Source organism: Myripristis murdjan, chromosome 16, assembly GCF_902150065.1.
Source record: "Myripristis murdjan chromosome 16, fMyrMur1.1, whole genome shotgun sequence".
Taxonomy (NCBI): domain Eukaryota; kingdom Metazoa; phylum Chordata; class Actinopteri; order Holocentriformes; family Holocentridae; genus Myripristis; species Myripristis murdjan.
In genome coordinates, this window is record NC_043995.1 from 12,798,688 (window position 1) to 12,819,599 (window position 20,912).

General features: G+C 40.6%; 1 protein-coding gene across 3 annotated transcripts in view; it reads right to left on the reverse strand.

Annotated features, from left to right (window-relative positions):
- vps13b (vacuolar protein sorting 13 homolog B) overlaps positions 1 to 20,912 on the reverse strand; it is a 379,425-nt gene that overhangs the window by 308,947 nt on the left and 49,566 nt on the right. For all 3 annotated transcript variants that reach the window (XM_030071613.1, XM_030071615.1, XM_030071614.1), the window contains 5 exons: positions 20,773 to 20,860; positions 15,433 to 15,627; positions 11,472 to 11,641; positions 8,431 to 8,625; positions 5,290 to 5,414 (listed from right to left, as the gene is read on the reverse strand). In XM_030071613.1, coding sequence (XP_029927473.1) covers positions 5,290 to 5,414; positions 8,431 to 8,625; positions 11,472 to 11,641; positions 15,433 to 15,627; positions 20,773 to 20,860 — 773 coding nt within the window. The remainder of the gene's footprint in view (positions 1 to 5,289; positions 5,415 to 8,430; positions 8,626 to 11,471; positions 11,642 to 15,432; positions 15,628 to 20,772; positions 20,861 to 20,912) is intronic.

Genomic DNA, 20,912 nt, shown 5'->3' on the forward strand with positions numbered 1-20,912 from the left:
AGTTCTAATACACAGGCCAGAGGCAGATAAATCTACAGCTACCTTCCATATTGGTAATGGAAAAGCTGATCCAGGAATCTGCATAACAAAGCTACTGAAGACTGACAGGCAACTAGAGAGGGCCTTTTCTTTGACCACTCTGTCTGTCTTCCTCTCTACGTCTCTCTCTTTCACTCTCCCTCCATCTTTTTTCACTGAGTACTCCTGGCTCTCATTTCCCATATTTCATCAGAACTTAAAAAGCTTGTATAGCTCCACTCAGCGTTAAAATCTTCCTATCAGACAGAGAGAACACAACATGTTGGAGAGACAGAGGGAGGAGTAGTTGCAATTACATCAGTACTGAGGAACAGTCCCAAAACAAACATCAATAACGTCCAATTAAATACTACCACCTGGTGGTGTGCATCTCTTGGGTGCTTCAATGACCTGAAGTGTCACTCTGGGCTCAGCTTTCACCTCCAGGGGAGGAGCTGTCCATCTCTCTGTCTGTCGCTCAAATATCGTAATCACATTTAATCTATGATACAGTTGGGTTGCAGCACTGTGGAAAAGTTTTCCCTATAAAAACTACACAGCAGACTAATAAAAGCAAAAGCAAAACACACTGGTTTTAATTGCTAGGTGCTAAATATTTAATCACTAAAAGGTTCAATCTGAAGCAAAGTATGACAACTGTAAACAAATGATAATATTAGAAGACTGGCATCCTCTGCTGACCTCTACATTGCAATTTACATTGTGGCCAAAGGGTCCAATTTTGTAGGAAATCTAAAAGATAGTTTAACCATGTAAAACAGTAAAAGGGTGATGTTGTTCCGGCAGAGACAAAGCAGGTGGCAATATTATCTTCACGGTAGTAAGGAACAGAGTTCATGACTTTATTTATTCTGAGAAACACTAGTATGGTTACCATTCAAATAGCCTCATTTGTTGAGAGTAGATATCAATTTGAAAACGAAATACTATTAGTTAAAAATGTTAAATGTAGCCTTTTAGGTATACATTATCAATACATGAGCAGAATAAATCCAATGTAAACAACACTTTTGTTGCAAAGCAATGCAGTGTTTTTTCTCATTAGAAGTAGATCAACTTCTATCGGAAAGTAACACATTTTATTCATTATGTGTGCTCCTGGCTTTAGACATCACTGTCACATTTCCAACCCTCACTGTTTCTATTTTTGCCTCCACACTTGAGCTGAATTCCATCCTTCTTGTCTCTTTCACTACATCTCTCGTGTCTTCAACATAATGCTACTTACAGAGCAATAATAACATGGCTTTCATGGCAGTGACAGCTAGCCTTATCCATACCAACATGTGGAGTACATTAGGACGAGAGGAAACAGAAATCAAATTATTAATGTTTACTTTCTACCATACCCCATCACCACCCCTTCTATTTTTGTCCAATTGTTCTCTCTCTCTATCTCTCACTCTCTGATGCTCACAGTGTTACCGTCTCTCAGTCAAACCAGCTCAGCATCATTCTTGAACTGTCAGGCTGCTATTTTGATTTTGACTGAGGTTGTGGGCAGGTCACGAGGAGAGACAGCCATACCACCCGTTCAGATGGAGAGGGTCAAATATGAGTCTCCTGAACCTGAAATGACAAGCTGACACCTTGCAACTCCGAACAATAACACACAGTCTCATTATCTGCTACAAAAAGCAAATAAGCAACTCAATTTGCTTCCAACCCATCCAAGTGTCAGAAACATCAAGCTAAATTTAAACTGGGGAATGAGCAAAATGAGACAAAGCAGAAATAATCCTATTAAGGGCAGAAGGAAGTATCTTGGCCATTGTGTCAGCCAACTGTAAGGTATGATCACAATGTGATCACAACATGAACACCTTTTCAAGTAACACCAAGATAAGGCCTCCTGGTGCATAGTTGTACTTAACGTTTGCTTACTGTACTGCATCAAAGGGTCTAGTTAAAACAAAGAATAATACGGCACTCTCTTAACATGTCAAATAGACTCTGTGAGAGGTTGTCAGTGTTATTTTTTAGGGCTGGGTGCTGGCTGAAAGAAAAGCCACAGGAGGGCATTGATCTAGAAGGCTCTCTGGAGATGAGAAACATCTAGTGATTGTCAGAAAGAAAAATAACATCCGTTTGACATCTGAATCCACTATTTAAGGGAGGCAGGGCAGAAAAAAGGGGGGCCCAGAGATCAAACAAGCAGCTCGCAGTCTCTTATTAGGAGCAGAGAGAGCACAGGGAATCAGGTTCTGTCCACACACATACACACACACACACACACACACACACACACACACACACACACACACACACACACATACATACACACACACAGAATAAGGTAGTCTGTGCTTTGCGGTTCTCTAGGTGGGCAGTCACCCTCGGTACAGTAGAGTGTGTGCAGCCTGGAGAAAAAGTCAGAAAAAGTCAAAACCATCTGCAGCTCTTTGACATGTTTAAGTCCAAACTAATGGGGGGAAATCGATTCCCAAGCTAGCACTCTCACACAAGTATATGTGCTTTACAGGCACATTGACCGCAAGGTGTGAGGGAGAGGGCATAGGGCGGGTGTCTGTGTGTGTGTGTGTGTGTGTGTGTGTGTGTGTGTGTGTGTGTGTATTCCGGCATCAAAGGTCTCATAGATGTTGGCTACAGGACACACTCAGCTAGCAACTTGGGAGAGAATTCCTTTTCCAGTGTTGTATATTTTTATTTAAAACATTGAAAGATTCCGTATTTCACTGTCATAATAGTCAAGGTTTCTTGGAAATTGTCCCAATGTTCTCAGGATATACATGAGACAGAACATCAGGTAAATATCTATACTGTATATGTCCCCCATACAAGGTCCACAACCACAAAAAGCCAGTTAATAGTCATACAGAAACACAGAGACAAGTTTCAACATAAAAATAAATAAGTCAAGTAAAATAAGGAGAGCTGTGCCCAGGATCTCAACACTGCCTCAGGGCAGGTGCTGTGAGGAAAGCAATAAGCCATGTTTTTTCTGTCCCTCTTTTCTCCTTTCCTTCTTCCTCTCCATCCATCTTCTTTCCCATTTATCATTTACCAAGCTCTTTTCCTCTATCTTCTCTCAAGACCAATAAATACATTACCTAACGCAATCCAAACTTCTTTCCCATCCATGCAGTCCATCCATCCATCCTATTCATATAAACCCATTCCCCTGTTCTCCTCACCCCTTTATCACTATTCTCCTTCTCCATACTCTTCTTATCCATTATTTCATCTCAGAGTCCTCTCTCTTCCTCTTTCAATAATTCTATTTTCTCTCTTCACCACTTTCATAACACAAATTGCTGTTTCTCTTTCTTTTGTTCCTTCTTTCCTATCCACTGGTCATAATTCCATCTCCATCTCCGGCTCTTGCTCTTCTCTAAATTCTTTTCTTCACAAGATTATCTTCCCAGGGTGAATACAGTTGTATGTTGGTAAAATTTAAAACATTTTAAGATTCAGTTTTAAACCAATTTTAAATAAAATCTAAGAGCATATGCACCCCAGAAATATGCTTTAAAGACCCCATGAGATGGATTTTATGCAGTTCCTGTTGAAACAGGATGTCTGTTAGTCTGTTTGTTAGAAGGGATAAGGTGATAAAGTGAATGAGAGAGGATGTTAAAGATTTGTGAAGGTTTTACTGGTTGAATTTTTTATTCATAGTCACGACTGCAGGATGATGTCACCATGTAAGATACTCTGTTTTACAGGAAGTAGAAGTCATGTGAGGTCATGTCATGGGGACTTTTATAAACTGTGTTGAGAAAAAAACAAAAAGCAAAGCAAAAAGCATCTGTAAAATCTCTGAAACCATATTGAAGACTCAAAGGCAATATTTAACTTTATTCAACAAATTTCGAGACATGATTTTTTAAGATCTGACCCTTCCTCTTGCATCTATCTCCCACCCATTCATCTAATCCTACCTCCACTCTTTGACTCTGTGATCTTTATTCCTCTCCTCTCCTAGCTCTTCTTCTCCTCTTGTCCTCTCCTAGCCTCTCTTCACCCCACTAGTGGACATTCCCAGTGACTCACCTACTGTCTGCTAAAGGGACAGGGATATGGCAATATGTTTTTTCATCTCCTTTGACATCGTTGTCTTATTTTCCTCTCTGTTTCAAACCATCTGAGAAATTGCTGCATTTGCTCCCCGATGACTCTCTTTTTCTGCCCCCCACCCCAACCGCTGAAGACCCAGCTCATCCATCACTTTAAAAACGTTCTTCTGATGCCCTGCCCACAAGAGACTGCACTGCTCCACATAAAGTACAGGACATAGGCCAAACACCACAACACCACACATGCATATATATAAATGAAGACAAGCACATATATACACACCTACATACATGTAGACAAGAACGCACACATGTCACCCAATCCAGGCAGTCCATTACAGATGGGTCCTGTCCCAGATCAGCCACATGACTCTTTGTGTCTGAGGCCAACAGCCCAGTGGTCTAGGCCACGGCGCTGACTGTTTCCTGACATAGTATGACACACGAGTTGCTGAGCCTAAATCATACTCCCATGTCTGCATATGGACCACAGCCAACTTGTTCTAGGCCAAGCCAACCACCATGGTTGTTTGAGTGATCAACATAAACAACTTGCAAACTAGGCTTGATGCTAGCCAGGGCCAGCACTTGATGTTGATTCGGAAAAACACACACACACACTGAAAGGCATAATATTTTGAAACACTGTCCCCTTTGTGTTGGGATTAAAGCTTCATAAGAGTCAATCAGGCATAAAAGTATGAACAATATAAATAAACTTTCAGGAGCTGATCAGTGGGTTACGTCATCACAGCGCTGACACATTATGAAAACATACAGTAAGACTGCAAATACTAATATGCTGCAGGATTGGATTTAAGTCAAATGAATTCCAATCAATTCAGAGGAACATTTTTAAATCTTAAAAGGATTTGCATTTGAAAAATGTTTTTCAAGCAGTTATCAAAATTATGGAAAAAAAACATTCTTTCAAAATCAACTGAAGTGGTGTCACAAATGCTATTTTTGACTGAACTGGAAGTAAATGTACATTAGCCTTTAAATTTACAGTAATGTTTTAATGATTTGTTCATATTTAACAAAGGGAGACGTAAGAGTGTACATTGTTCTTTTTCCTCTATTTTTCTCTTACTCTATGATGACTCTAATGATGATGAGGTGCTTTTAAGCATTTTAGTTCAAAAGGGGGACAATAACCCATTTCATGCCTACTCAGTTGCCTTCCATTTAACAGTAAGTGCGGCCAGCTTACCAGTAGGCGGGCATCTGCAACAGCTTGCCATAGAGCGCAGTGCTGAAGGAAGGGATGATGGGGATGAGAGGCAGGAAACTCCCTGTACTGTCCTGGCATGTTAAACCTGCCTGGAATCCAAACACCTGGAGAAAAAGACAGAAAGGGAGGCAGAAATAAGTGGAAATCACAGGGAGGAGGGAGGGAGAAAAGGAAAAGACAGAGAGAGAGAGAAGCAGACAGACAGAGCAAACACGGGAATTCTGTATTCTATAGCTCATGCAATATCTTGGAATCAGAGAGAAAAAAACATGTCAGCTCTCATTGAGTCTGTGGCTTCTGAAAAAAAAACACAGAAGTGAATAGCCAGTGTGGTTCCCTCGTCTTCATCTCCTCTAAACTGATTTGACCCTATCTGTCTGCAGCAGAACTGCGTCAGCTCAAATCTGTGCTTTTACAGGGTTGAGGAGGAGAGACAGGGGAAAGAGTACAATATCCTATAAGCCATGTTTACTATACATACACTTGTCACCAAGTGTTAGAAAAACACAGCCATCAGTCATCAGAAAGATCACTAACTAGCTCCCTTGGTTACTGGAAGAATTGGAACACAGCATCAAATAAAGCACTAGTCATCCTTTCTGGGAATTCACAGAAGTTGGAACACTTCTGTGACCAATCATATTGCTCCCTTGAAACTACCCATCCAGCTACCCTCAGATGCAAAGACTTGAGTAAGTACATTAATGTATTTTTCCATACTGGTCTAGAAGGAGAGGCTTATGGGTTTGCTGATCCAAACATGGTGTCTCTGAGTGACCACATGTCTCTTAATCATATTCTCATTATCCGAGCTCCTGGTAGCCACACTGCTAGACACATACTGTACTGTAACCTCTATGTTTATATAGGTTAATACTGGACATGGTGGATGAAGTCCTGTTTAATATTGGAGGTACTGGATGATGGCTGGGGCCAGCTGTGACAACAGTAACTGTCCCACACACAGCTGCTATAAGCACAGAATAGGATTCATTCAATTACTGTAAGTTAAGGCCTATTAAGGAACTAGGCTGTGCAGATGGCTCAGAGCAGACAAAATATTGGGAGAGACCAAAAAGATAATTAATTTATAATAAGACAACTGGCCTATGGTTATAATTCTAAACAGTACGGTAGCATATCCAGTTGCACTGCACAACAGTCAGATATAGATGTAGACATAAAACACCACTTTTAAACGAGAGAGCTTGGTGTTCTACAGTAAGCGCTTGTTTTGCAGCAGCTCATTTGGAATTCAAGGTCTGTTTCCTTCTCAGACACTGGAAGCAACCAGTTATTTGAAGGTCCACATTTTTAACTATAATAAGTCGGGGGGGTTTTTTTTGGTTTTTTTTTTCAAATTTATCATACTTGAAAAGGAGCCAGATACGATGGACCCTGCGGGACAGATGTTCACACATAAGTTGCTTGATGGGAGACCACCACAGGAATTAACGCTGTACTCTATTTGTTGGACAAACAGGCTGGACCACTATTCAGTTCTTGACTACAACCAAGTAAGAAAGTGGGTGGCCATTACTTTCAACACAGACAACTTAGCTCTGACAATGTCAATAAAACACACACTGAGATAAGCCTTAGTTTATCCCCATTTCAGATCACTTCCTGAACGGGGTGAATTGCAACCAGAATGACCTCCACCCTGCCATGGTCCCACTGGCAAAAACCAGAAAAAGAATTTGTATCTTTACGGATGCAGATGCTGATTGGTTGACTGGAGAGAGTGGGCCTTGGCAATAGTCTGGCTGACCGTTGACCCTGCAGTGACCCAGTGATAAGGGTTGCCAGTGTGCCTGGCAAACATCCTACCTTAGAAAAACATATGCAGGCCATACCACAGCAGAGCAGGCCACCCCAGATCACACCAGGATCTGTTACCCAGACTTCCTAACCATTGGATTAACACCATTTGCTAAAGCCTTCTTTAAAAGCCCTGAATGTAATTCCACCAGGCATTCAAATATCTACTTAACAACTATAAAGAGATGATCAAAAATTAGGACAAGTTGGTAAACAAAGGAAGACACAAAACCCATCACAATCTATCTAAATGTAACATTCACCTGATACTGTAGATACAATGCAGACTAAAATCAATCGCTGTAGCAAAGGCAGACTATAAGCAATTAGGATATAGCTTCACATCCGTATTTTTTGATATGTGACTTAACAGTGTATATGTAAAGGACTGATGCAATATACAAGTACGAGTACAAAAACTCAAGTCATAAAGACAATGCAAGTAACTACTGACATAAGTGACACTTACAAGGGGATGCTAAATTATTTTTTGCCTTCCATACAGGAAGAGACCAAAACAATTTTTCTTGGGACCTAAACTGAAGTTGTGGCAGTCATCTTAAAAAAATGTTCTAAATTTGATGGGATGCAAGCTACTAGTAAAAACTATTCTCCAGCTTGTCTTACACTCCATGAGAATGCCATAGCAGCATAAAGCTCTGGACAGACAGAAACAGCCAGATGCTAGCATCAACAAATACACCTATTACTCTCAGTGGCTGCAGCCAAACTGGAGGCAATACGCAGTATTAAATGTCCAAGCTTCAACTCAGAACTCTGCAATTTCCGAGCATCACCACAGGGAACAGAGCAGCAAAATACAGTGTCAGACATCCATGAATTGCAGAAAAGGCCAGCTGATCTTCTATTTGTTTTCCTATATTGACATTTCAAATCACCCCACCTGCAGTGTGAACTAGCAGGCCTTACATGCTGTGCATCAAAATGTGAGCATCCACTGATGCCTCCTATCTGTCCAGGGCTTAAAAGAGCCAGTAGAATCAGCTTTATTTGGTGAGTGACATCCATGAGCCAGATAAGAGCTACATTGGTGCTTGCTGCTGTATACGCTTTGACAGACTCATGACAACTACTAGCCAGGAAAATATCATTTTATAAAGGTAATAATAAAGTCACTGAAAACTGCTCTTAAATGCATAGGAATCAATCAGACTTGCTGTGTGTGTTGCGCTGTGAATGTCTTTTGTGTCTGCACTAAGGACAACTGGTCACATCTGTGAGGAGACATCCTCTGAATCTGAATCTACACTACAGAGCAGAAAATGATCTTCCTCTCACCTTGAGGTAGCAGTGTGCATAGCAGTGGTGTAACAGGTTATCAGAGGGCTGGCTGAGACTGCTGATTGTGCTGACCAGCTCTGGAGCATACATGGGCACCGAGTGCTCAAAATTCACCCTCTCAACCTGGAAGCGCACAGCTGGTAGAGGTCGTACAGGCTGGAATACCGGCGCACTGACAGACCCCGGTGCAGCCTGGGCAATGGAGGACAGATACAGAGGAGGACAAAAAAGAGGTGAGAATGCAGGTGACAATTGCAAAAAGGCAAAAATTAAGGAACTGTTACACTTGATATTAACATATATTACATTTCTGTTTTACCTTCCCAAAGACTGCAGATTACATTATTTCCTGTTATAATATATATTTGCTTCAATTTATTTGCTATTTGGTTCTACAAGTACATGTAGTGTAAGGTGTTCTTTCGAGAGGGTAAGATCAACTATAGTTTTAAGTTTGTCTCCTTTTTAAATAAACATCCTGTGGAGAGTACAACCGGCAAACCTTAAAAACATCCAAAGTATACTGTTCCATAGAAAAAATGTTAAAAAGCCTTTATTATTACAAAGCTAAGTATGATTTAAAAACTTGGCAGCAGACCAATGTGTTTCAGCTCTACAAGCCTTCATCAGGGTGCAGAAGGAATGACAGCAAGTAAATGTCAATATGTAATGACACAGATCAATAATAATGTCCCTCAGAAAAGACTGTGCTGTGTCAAAGAGCATAAAGCACAAAACAAGTTATATCAGTACAATAATAAATATGAATGTATATACAACACACAAATGCAAATCAATACAATACATGTGAGGAGGAAAAATAAAGTGAAAAGAAAAAAAAAGGAAAAAATTGGGTACTCAATAAAAGAAAAAAGAAAGATTGAACAAAAATGTTGACAATGAAGTGTCAATTACTGTGCATGTATTGGGAATGACCTTGAGAAAATCATGAAATATAAAAATGAAAATCTGACCAAAAAACAAACAAACAAACAAACAAACAAACAAAAAGATATCCCCCTCATTTTCATTTCTGCAGCTTCTATGTATGCAATGAAGATAAACTGCATTTCAACTTGGCAATGTGGACAAATGAGTTTCTAACCACCTCCAAAGATCGGCAGTGAGACTGTCAGGTGCATTTACCCCTGGACTTTAAGCAATGTTACACTGTCTGATTACAATCCAATCATCCCTGATGCATGTTAATAGTATATGTCAAGGTGATCTTAACGAAGAACAAAAGGAAAAAAAGAGTTACTGTATTTGTACAGACACCAAATATGTTCAGATACCACTGTTATTAGTGTCTCATTTACATGGTGCTAAATATAGGCCCTACTAGTTCTTGTCCTAAAAAATTATATGCCATAAACCATTCTGTCAAGTGTCATGTACAGTCATGGATGAAAGTATTGGCACCCCTGTAATTTTTCCAGAAAATAAACAATTTCTCCCAGAAATTGTTGCAATTTCTGAAACACTTTGAGCTGCAATTCTTGTATGAAAGGTGCTATACAAATAATACAAATAATACAATACAAATAAAGTGTTATTATTATTATTATTATTAATTACAAATTGGTATGCACACTTTATGTGCATTGGAACAACACAAAAAAGCAGAAGAAAAAAGCCAAATTTTACATAATTTTACACTGGGCTGGACAAAATTGTTGGCATCCTCAACTTAACATTTGGTTGCACACCCTTTGGAAAAAATAACTGAAACCAATCACTTCCTATAACCATCAACAAGCTTCTTACACCTCTCAACTGGAATTTTGGATCACTCCACTTTTGCAAACTGCTCCAGGTCTCTCAGATTTGAAGGGTGCCTTCTTGCAACAGCAATTTTGAGATCTCTCCATAGGTGTTCAATGGGATTTAGATCTGTACTCATTGCTGGCCACTTCAGAACTCTCCAGCGTTTTGTCTCCAACCATTTCTTGGTGCTTTTTGAGGTATGTTTCGGGTCATTGTCCTGCTAGAACACCCATGACCTCTGACGCAGACCTTGCTTTCTGACACTAGGCCCTACATTGCAGCCCAAAATCTTTTGACAGTCTCCAGATTTCATGATTCCTTGCATACAGTCAAGGCACCCAGTGCCCGAGGCAGCAAAACAACCCCAAAACATCTTTGAACCTCCACCATGTTTGACTGTAGGTATTGTGTTCTTTTCTTTGTAGGCCTCATTCTGTTTTCTGTAAACAGTAGAATGACGTGCTTTGCCAAAAAGGTCTACTTTAGTCTCATCTGTCCACAAAACGTTCTCCCAGAAGGATTGAGGCTTATTCTGTGTCAGCAGAGGGGTACTCCTTGGTCTCCTGCCATAGCACTTCATCTCATTCAGATAACGACGTATGGACTGAGCTGACACTTTTGCACCCTGAGTCTGCAGGACAGCCTGAATATGTGTGGAAGCTGATTCAGGATGTTTATCCACCATTCGAACTATCCTGCGTTGCATTCTTTCGGCAATTTTTCTCTTCCGTCCACGTCCAGGGAGATTAGCCACAGTTCCATGGGTTATAAACTTCTTGATTATATTGCGCACAGTGGACAAAGGAACTTCAAGATCTCAGGAGATGGTCGTGTAACCTTGAGATTGTTCATATTTTTTCCACAATTTTGCTTCTTAAGTCCTCAGACAATTTTCGGCTCTTCTTTCTCTTCTCCATGCTTGGTGTGACACACACAGATGTGATTAGTATATTGCCAGTACCTGTTACTTGCCACAGGTGAGTTTAAACAAGCATCACATGCTTGAAATAAAATGATCTACCCTCAGTTTTAAAAGGGTGCCAATAATTTTGTCCAGTCCACTTTTGGAGTTTTGTGTAAAATGATGTCAAATTTGACTTTTTTCTTCTGCTTTTTTGTGTTGTTCCAATGCACATAAAGGAAATAAACATGTGTATACCAAAAACATTTGTAACTGCAAGAATTTCTGGGAGACATGGTGTATTTTCTGGAAAAATTCCAGGGGTGACAAATCTTTCGTCTATGACTGTATGTCAGAGGTCAGGAGTTACCTTGTGTCCCATGATGATGGGCATGAGTGTGTGTAGCAAGTTGAACTCAGCCATGGTGACTGTGATGGAGACTTGGAGTAGAGTGAGACAGGTAAGTCTGGTGGGGATGAACTCCTCCAGGACTGATATCTGCTCTGGTGTGGCTGGACTTCGGCTCTCCTCAACCACTTCTGCAAGAGACAATAACGCAACGTCAGGCAGTACAGCAAGGACCATGCTAACTTTGGAACAATTATCTTTTTTTTTTTTTTTTTTTTTTTTTTTTTTAAAAGCAGTGACACAGTAACACAGGGTTTTCCCTGGCCAATGTTAGGTCTTAGGCGGTAGGGGGTGTGCGCGGTGCGGGGTGCCAAGAAACAACCGCGGTTCCAGATAGGTCAATATGGAAATGAAATGCACTCTTTGAGACAAATGAAGAAGCTAGTATAACAATTTAAGTGTTTAACAAACTGCATTTTGATAAAAGGCAGTTAATTGGCAAACGCAGATATTGATTAACCGATTTATTTGGACATTAGATTAACATTTTATAATTTAATTATTTTTAATTATTTTCTCAAATGTCTCCACACACAAACATAAATGGCAAGACATAAATAAGATACTGACAAAATATGTACAAACACAAACAGTAGCAGGAAATAAAATAAAGTACAGAAATTAATACAAAAACCAAGTGGTTGGAAACTAGTATACAGCTGATAGCTTACTGCGCGGGGCGGCCTGGGTGCTTGTGTGTGAAAAGCGAAGCGAACAGCAAGTGGAACGAAGGAGAGATGGGAAGGCAGCCAGCGCACGGCATGGCAGCATAAAAACGAACACAATAATTACACAAATCCGTCTCTGATTAACGTTAGGGGGTTTAGTCACTTGGGGGAGTTTGGAAAGTCGCTAAGTTGTCATTGTATCAACAAGTGGAACGAGGGAGAGATGGGCGGCTAGCGCACGGCATATCGGCACAAAAACAAACACAACAAACGTTACATGAATAAGTTTCTGACTAACGTTAGGTTATTAAGTCACTTGGGGGAGTTTGGAAAGTCGCTATGTTGTCATTGTATCAACAAGTGGAACGAGGGTGAGCTGGGCGGCCAGCGCACGGCATATCGGCACAAAAACAAACACAACAAACGTTACATGAATAAGTTTCTGACTAACGTTAGGTTATTAAGTCTCTTGGGGGTATTTTGGAAAGTCGCTATGTTGTCATTGTATCACTGGTATTTGCGAGCGCTTGTGTTTTTCGCGCTAGGCGATTCATACATTCCCCCTCCGCCTAGCCTACAACGGATGTGTCGCGGCTGAAAGCCATCCTCTCAGCGTGCACGCAGAAACTATTCGCTGCAGTGATTGGTTAATTCCGTTGTCAGTATTTCATGACGTATGGCCCAGAACCCGCCTAACTCCCTCCGGACAATCCAAGCTAGCATCAACAACAGATTCCTAAAGGAGCCGCAAACTGAATATGTCAATGTGCGTTTTCTCCCCTTTCCGCGTTCATTTGATCTAGGCGGTCGGTGAAAACGTCTAGGCGGTGCGCCTAAGAAATTATAAGGCAGGGAAAACCCTGCAGTAACAGAAAAGTGTTTGCTGTGATGTTGACCTGTGCAATATTTTTTTGTTTGCTTGCTTGTTTCTCATAGGTAAATGTTACCACAAGCATGTAATCTACAATGTGTTATTTGAAATAAACCGAACAAGTGGGAAGGGTCAAAGACATCAGAAGTTGAATGACTAAGGACTTATTTACTGAGAAAAGGAATCAGCTCTAATGCACACCCATTTCTCTCCCATTCCCTAGGCCATCAGGTTTAAAACAATAAAAAGGCCTTTCAAACAAAAACCATCACCTCATGTACCAAATATAATGAACATGCACTATAAATGTACTTGGTTCCTCAAATGATATTCAGTATAGTGGCTGGTTCCCGGTAGCTCTGTTTCTGAAATGTTATACAAAATCAATCAGTCAATCAATAACCAGATACATCCGGGAGAGGTAGAGAAGGAAGTGAACCAAATCGGCATGATACTGAGGCTAGCGAGGTCAGAAATCATCAGAGTGAGGAGTGACCAGAGCACTGAACCAGTAAACCATGTCCAGGGCCTGAGCTGGACCAAAACCTGAGCCCTCTGTTAATGAAAGGCCCTGGCTCTGGTCCCAGGACCCAGGCTTGTTCTCAGGTCATTGAAGGTTCTGTTGGACTACATTCCCAGCTCCGAGGTGGGCTCAGAACCTGATCCCACTGCCTTTTTGCTCTCTGGCCTAGTGCCGCGACTCGCATCAGGTTCCTCTGGCACCGCCGTGTCCAATCCAATCACATGCCAGGGCTCAAGTCAATATCCACACTTAACGTTCTAACTAGGAGGAACCAAACACTTGCCTGCATGAAACACAGGCCTGTGTAAAGGGAATCAGAAAGAGAAAGAATAAAAAACACATGGAAAAGACAAAAAGAACATCACACAAAGAGCATCCACATGTATGTACACCAACACACACGCACACATACACACAATTCTTACATCCAAAATGCTTTGTATTTTCCTTATCCACTTAGCAGATCTGACTGTGAAATTCCTGTTACCTCCTGTTACTTTTGTCCTCATATTGTTCATGAGCAACCTACAAAAAAAAAAAAAAAAAAAAAAACTGAATACACTGTAAGTAATTTACTGGTTGGAACCTCCTGCTCTAAACAGGGCAAGATTTTATAAAACTGTGAGATGCTGGCCAATTTGGCTTCACTTCCATGGCTAGTTTTGTGGAGGAAAGTCATTCTTCCTGAGCTCTTGCAAGTGGGAGATCAGGAGAAGTGGGAGAGAGGATGAGAGGATGACCTAATAGATAGTCATGTCTTTGACCCCCTGACCCTCGCTTCTCTCATGGCAGATGCTCAAACACTCAATTGCCCTCACAAAGCCAAGGCTAGAGCCTCAGGGCAGCTGTCACCCAAATCGCTTACAAACCAGACACATCTTAGGCTGCAGCTCTTAGCACATCCATCTTTGTCCCTTTAAATATTCAATTAAACTACACAAATTCAAGTCAAGATACAATTTGGGAAACAAACTCCAAATCAGGCTAGAGAGAGAGGGACTGGCATACCATCTAGAGTTCCAAACAGGTTTATATAAGAATAGAAGAGAAGAGAAGAGAAGAGAAGAGAAGAGAAGAGAAGAGAAGAGAAGAGAAGAGAAGAGAAGAGAAGAGAAGAGAAGAGAAGAGAAGGACTTAATAATTTAAGAATAATACATATGGCGTCTGTTATTTTATCACTCCATCTGCAACAGCTACCTCAGTGAAAAATGTTTCCTCTCTTATCTACTCTCAATTTCTCAATTCCCCCCTGCGGCTCTGACTAGACTGACCTTTCTCCAGCACACCCCTGAGAGAGTACGCTCATATAGAAACAGGAAGGAACAGACTGACCTGCCCAGCGCAAGTCAAAAGCTCTATAGTAATTACCCCATCAACTATTATCTATCGCAGATGCTGAAACAACCGAAACCTACGGATGTTATGGTTTCGCAAAAATTAGAGTTATTGCTACAGATATTACACACAGACACACATTCCAACATACAGCTTTCACAACATCCCTGGGATGAGCTCATCAATAGCTATGCAGGACCAACCACTAACAAAAGGTGTTTGGATTAACCTCCCTAGCATGGTCCAAAAGGTCGCTGCTTTCATGTACGGCTTTGTGTTGAAAGATAGGTTGTGCAAGGAAATAACAATGCGGTGATCATACTGTAAAGTGTGAACTGTTGCAATTTCTGATCACTGGGTGATAGCTTTGGTGTAGTGATGGATAACCAAGGGCTTTAGTGTCTGAGTAGAGAGAAGAGAAGAGAAGAGAAGAGAAGAGAAGAGAAGAGAAGAGAAGAGAAGAGAAGAGAAGAGAAATCAGTTCAGTAAATCAAAGGGAGCATGTGTCACTGTGTAGAGTCTGACCTCGCTGTGGTTTGCAGTAGGGCTCATATTCATGGTCCATGGCACAGGTGATCATTTTGAGGATGCGATGGACAGCACTGCTGTGGAGTCGGATGTCCAGAGGCCCCACCACCAGCCTCTTGATTGATGTCTCCTGGACAGGGGGCACTGCCTCTTCTACGTTCACCACCGAGAAGTCCTGAGAGCCAATACACACTGCGGAAAATACACAATACATATCACATTGACTACGTTTACATGCACACCATATTCCGATTCGGGTCAATATTCTGGTTAAGGTAATTTTCTGAATAAGGTGTTTATATGCGCTGCAGCAACTGGAATATTCTATTTACATGTTACTTGGCATATTCCCGTGTTTCGGTGTATTCCACGCTCTTATGTAATGCAACACTGTAACCTGCGGGGGCAGCAGTACGTGGATAGACGTCTGGTCTATCAGAAATACAGAAGAAGATGAAGAAGCTGTTGCTATTTCTGTGTTTTCTCCCATCGATATACTCCATGATATTTAAGTCTTTCATTAGCTGAAGGCAGACTGCAGTCTCCTGGCTCTTGCTGCTTTTCGCCATGCGAAAATTGTGCTATATAAATAAAGTGGATTGGATGCTGTTCGCCATGTCGTTCTCCCCGCTTGCAGTAACCATAGCAACAAAGACGCCCCAGGATTCAATGTGAATCAAACTTGCGCAAACGTAACTGAATATTCTGGTATGGGGCATTTTCCAATTAAGGTGTTTACATGGGGGTCATTCCATGTCATTTCACCAAATTTTCAGGACATCCCACGCACTTGGGTCTCAAAAAATTCTGAAAAATTCACCAGTTGTTCCTTATGTATCCAATAGGCACACTGTAAAATTTTAGTTTGCTCGGATGGATACTTTTTGAGATACGGCCAATTTAGTGAGGGGAGTATGTGTCAATTTTGGTGCAATTTACGCGCATCCTTATTTTTCCTCCATTTTCAGGTTTCAATATCTCAGGAACTACATCATATAAGAAAATGAAATTTGGTACGGTAATACACCTCCACCTACTCTCTCAGAATATATGAAAACATCTGTCATACATCATAACTGGTAGGCATGCCAGCCCCTCAAAAATGGAAAAAAAATTACGCGGGTTTTGTGGTCGACCATGTTTGGGCCTTCAGAAAACAACTTTGTATTTGCCCCAGCTTCTTGATTTTTTCAGAGCTTTGAGATACATACATGGATTATTCAAAGCATTAATGCTTAGTCAGATATATGCATCAGTTTTTGGATGGCAGCTTCTCCAAATCCAAAAAAAAGTTTTCATGTCACATTTTCATTGGCCCATAAGTGCATGTGGGAATGTCTTAAAAAATCTGATTTTTGTTTTAATTTAAAGTCCAAAGCTTGCTCTTTCTTGGGATATAAAATATTTTTTCTTTATGGAAGTTCTTCATTTTTTTTTGTTATCCCAAAAATGGGGCTATTTCACCACTCGCGAATACTGAAATTCCTCAATATTAGACCATTGTAGCTTGCATTTGTGTCGGATTGTTGGTTTTGATTTGATTTGTTGGATACATAAGGAACAACTGGTGAATTTTTCAGAATTTTTTGAGACCCAAGTGTGTGGGCCATTTGGTGAAATGACGTGGAATGACCCATGGCACAATATCCTGGTTAGAACAGGCATATGCCAGGGGTCTTATTCGGAAATCTCTCCAACCGGAATATGACATTAATCAGGTTCAGTGCGTGTTTACATGACTCGTGCGCAACCGGAATATTGCGGATATTCCGAATAATACAGGAATATGGCGTGCGTGTAAATGTGCTCATTATTTGAATATGGTCTCTGCCAACTCTTTTTTACCAGAGTAAATTCAGCTGTTTACATTCTTTATTTCAGTTTTAAATGGTTTATACTACACACAAAGACATGCAAATAGAGATGCACCAATCGATTCCAATATCTGATTTTTTCCAAGTCTGACTTGCTGATTCCGATTTTTGTCCGATTCCAGTTTTCTTTTTAAGAATTATAATTCAGAGCATACAAATATTTTTAAACTTGTCTTTAATGAGAAATTTCCAAATCTTATCAATTTCAACAGGTCTCAGAACAACAGATTAATATTACAAGGCACCAATTCTCTGTTATAAAATAATTCTACAAATTCACATCTAAAAATAAAAATTGCACTTAGTTACAGAACAAGCCTTTTCTTTTTACAAACCTTCAAACGAAAATGGAAAGTGCAGTATTTGTACCTTTCCAACTTAAAGATATGCCAACAGGTAATGGAGCAACAGAATAATATAACAAGGAACTAATTCTCTTATAAAAAATAAATAACTTCAGCTAAATAGAAAATTCAAATCTTGAAATAAAAAGTGCACTTTGCTATGGAAAAATCCTTTTCTTTTTACAATTCCTCAACTAAAAATAAAGTGTATTTTTTTTTTTTTTTTTTGTAAATGTAAACAGGTGCAACAGGTGAAACCGATTCTCATATTAAAATATAGATCATTCCCATCTAAAAATAAAGACTGCACTAGCGCATGTCATGTAACATGTCATTCAAATGGACGAGAGCAGAACAGTAAAATTTGTGGAGGCTGACAGAGAACAGCAGCAACAGTAATGATGTTTGTAAGCAATACAACATCACTATAGCAACATATCTACATGCGTGTTTTCTTTTGCCATCCAGCTGTTCTGTCAGACCCCCATGCAGCACAGCACGCATTCGGCTAAACTGAGGCTGACCGGCCAATCGGGCAAAAAAATTGTCCGATTCCGAGCATATGCCAATCGATCGGCGCATCTCTACATGCAAAGGCACCAAGACAAGGTCAAACCCAAACACACACAAAATTCTATCAAAATTTTTCACAGGGAATTACACTCAATGCCCAAGGTTCACAACATCAGACTCAATCTTGCTGTATTTAACAGGACTGAAATGTAAATGTGCTAGAGTATCAACAGGTGCTATGCTCTGGTTTAGCATCTAGAAAGGCAGTCTGCATTCCCAGAAACATCTGTGGGTCTACACTTGGAGTATAGCTGGAGAGGAGTTGTATCCTCTAACTCTAATTATTTGCTATTTCTTAACCAAACACAAGCAGGGAATCTGTTCATTGGAATATTTCAATTGTACAAAACACAACAGAGATGGCAATGGTGTGATGCAGCAGCGGGGAGTAGCTCACAGCCCTGAACTGTCAGACTGATGAATATTCCAAATGTCCAATTCTCTCACACAGCTGTCCCTTCATTCATCTCAGGCCTCTACTGCAGAGGTCCACTTTAAAGCCTCAGCTTCCCGGCAATAAAATGGGAGAAATTAAAAATAAAGGAAGGGGGTGGATGAATGGCAGAGAGCAAGCAAGAGGACAAAGAGGTCACAACTTGCTTTATTCCCATTACATTACATTCCACCGCCGCGTTGAACATTCTTACAGCTCACAAAGTCCAGACAGTGATTTTTTTTTTTTTTTTTTTTCTGGAGGAGGCAGAGTTTAAATTCCCATTGATTTTGGAGATTTACAAAGGGCACTGGGCAATGTCACTTAGATTTGGCTACAATGGATTAAACCTAATATCAACCATATGGCTGCAGTTATACTGGTCAGTGGATTGGGCAGGGAAGAGGGTTGAAATTAATCAAGGATTTAGACCATTTAAAAGTATCTCCATTTCCTAAAACAGAAAAGTTCTAATCTGCAGCATTACTGTAATGTGAAGTCAATGATAAGTGTAACCTGAGTCGGTTAGTATTTCGGTTGACTCAGAGTTTATGTTAGTCCTGTGGCAAAAGAGACTAATTTGTTTGGTTGACACTGAATCTGGTCCTGTCCGAGGAGAAAAGAAACACTGACAGGAGAGAGGCATTCCAACTGGTGACGGTAAACCTATACGTCCCACAGGAGAAGGAGACTGACACTTATCCTGCTGTCAAAAATGAGTTTGACAGCTGAGGATGACAGTATCAATGTTTTTTTTTAATTTAGATTTTTATCTGTAGCTGACAGGAGGAGGAAACAATGGCCTAGTCAGAATGAGACGGCAGCAGAGAGAGAGGTAGAAAGACAGAGAAAAACACGGAAGCAGGTGAGAGATGCAGTTCAATACAGGCATGATAAATCCAATCGTCTGAAGTAGTAGTAGCTGAGAGATTTCTTTATGGAACTTTTCTCACTTTCTGTGTACTTTTCATCACAATATCATGAGATGGTTCTGCTTAAGTTAACCATCACTGTAAATGGTAGTTTCACCAGCCCTCACAAATCAACATTTGTAAATGGGACAATGACAATAATCGCCACTAATCAGTGCAGTGTCAATTAGTTTTGTTTCAAATAGCATCCACAAATATCTGCCTGGCCAGCTACTGATAAAGCAAATGGCTGTCAGTAATTTACAATAACAAACTAATCCCCAGGAAGCCATTATCACCCTGCCATATATTTGCATGACCTCCAATGACGTGGCTCATGTAGCTTTCCTATCAGACTTTCCATTAGACACAGTGAGGGAATGCACTTCATCAAGAGATGATCTGAATGTTTTTTCAAGTACTTAGGTTGTAAGAGATTTGTTTTCCCTTAAGTCAGCAATTGTGAACATCAGTGAGGGCTGATCTATTCTAACCATGATCCTCGTATTTAAACAGAGAGCAGTTTTCTAGAGGCTTTGAAATAAAATGCCCAACAATCAGATGCTAAGGCACAGACATTTGTGGGCCAAATATAACATTTCAACAGAGTCACATTGAAGAGAGAACGTTTGATCTCTTAATGTTAACTTCAGATCTTTTGGACTTGAATAAACATTCTTGAGTGCTACAGCTGAGGAATGAGGAATCCTGCTCTTCTTTAGGCTTCTGCCAGGAAGAGTGACACCTAATTAGCCAAGAGGGGCCTATTCACTTTCTCAAGAGCTCACAGGTAGAGAGACAGAGGGGAAATGGTGTATCAACAAGCAGCACAGAGAAAGAAACTCAAATACGTGTCAGCGCAGACTAAACACTCTTGACAGCTACCCTCCAGGTAAGTTTGGGGTGAGAGCGAGGACAGGAAGGGTCAAGGACCAGGTGGCTGCGACTCAAACAAGACAAGCTCTTTCTTTAAGTTTCCAGGGTGCTTGTTTGACAGAGGAGAGAGGGAAATAGAGAGAGAGAGAGAGAGAGAGAGAGAGAGAGAGAGAGAGAGAGAGAGAGAGAATATAAGACAGATAGGTTGAAAAAGAGAGAACAAGGCAGAGAGAGAAAGAACTTGACAGATAGATATAAAGAAAAAGAGCAGAGAGGTGGTGAGGTGAGCAAACAAGCTCTGTAAGGAGGAATGAAGCAGACAATACCTTTGCCACTGCCATTTTCCATTGTGTAGAGGTAATCCATGTAGAAAGCACCAAAGCGCTGCATGCCCACTATCTCTGTGTAGGTCTCCTGTTAAACAAAAGCAGAGCCAGGTAAACATGGCTGTAAGGGAGCAAACAGG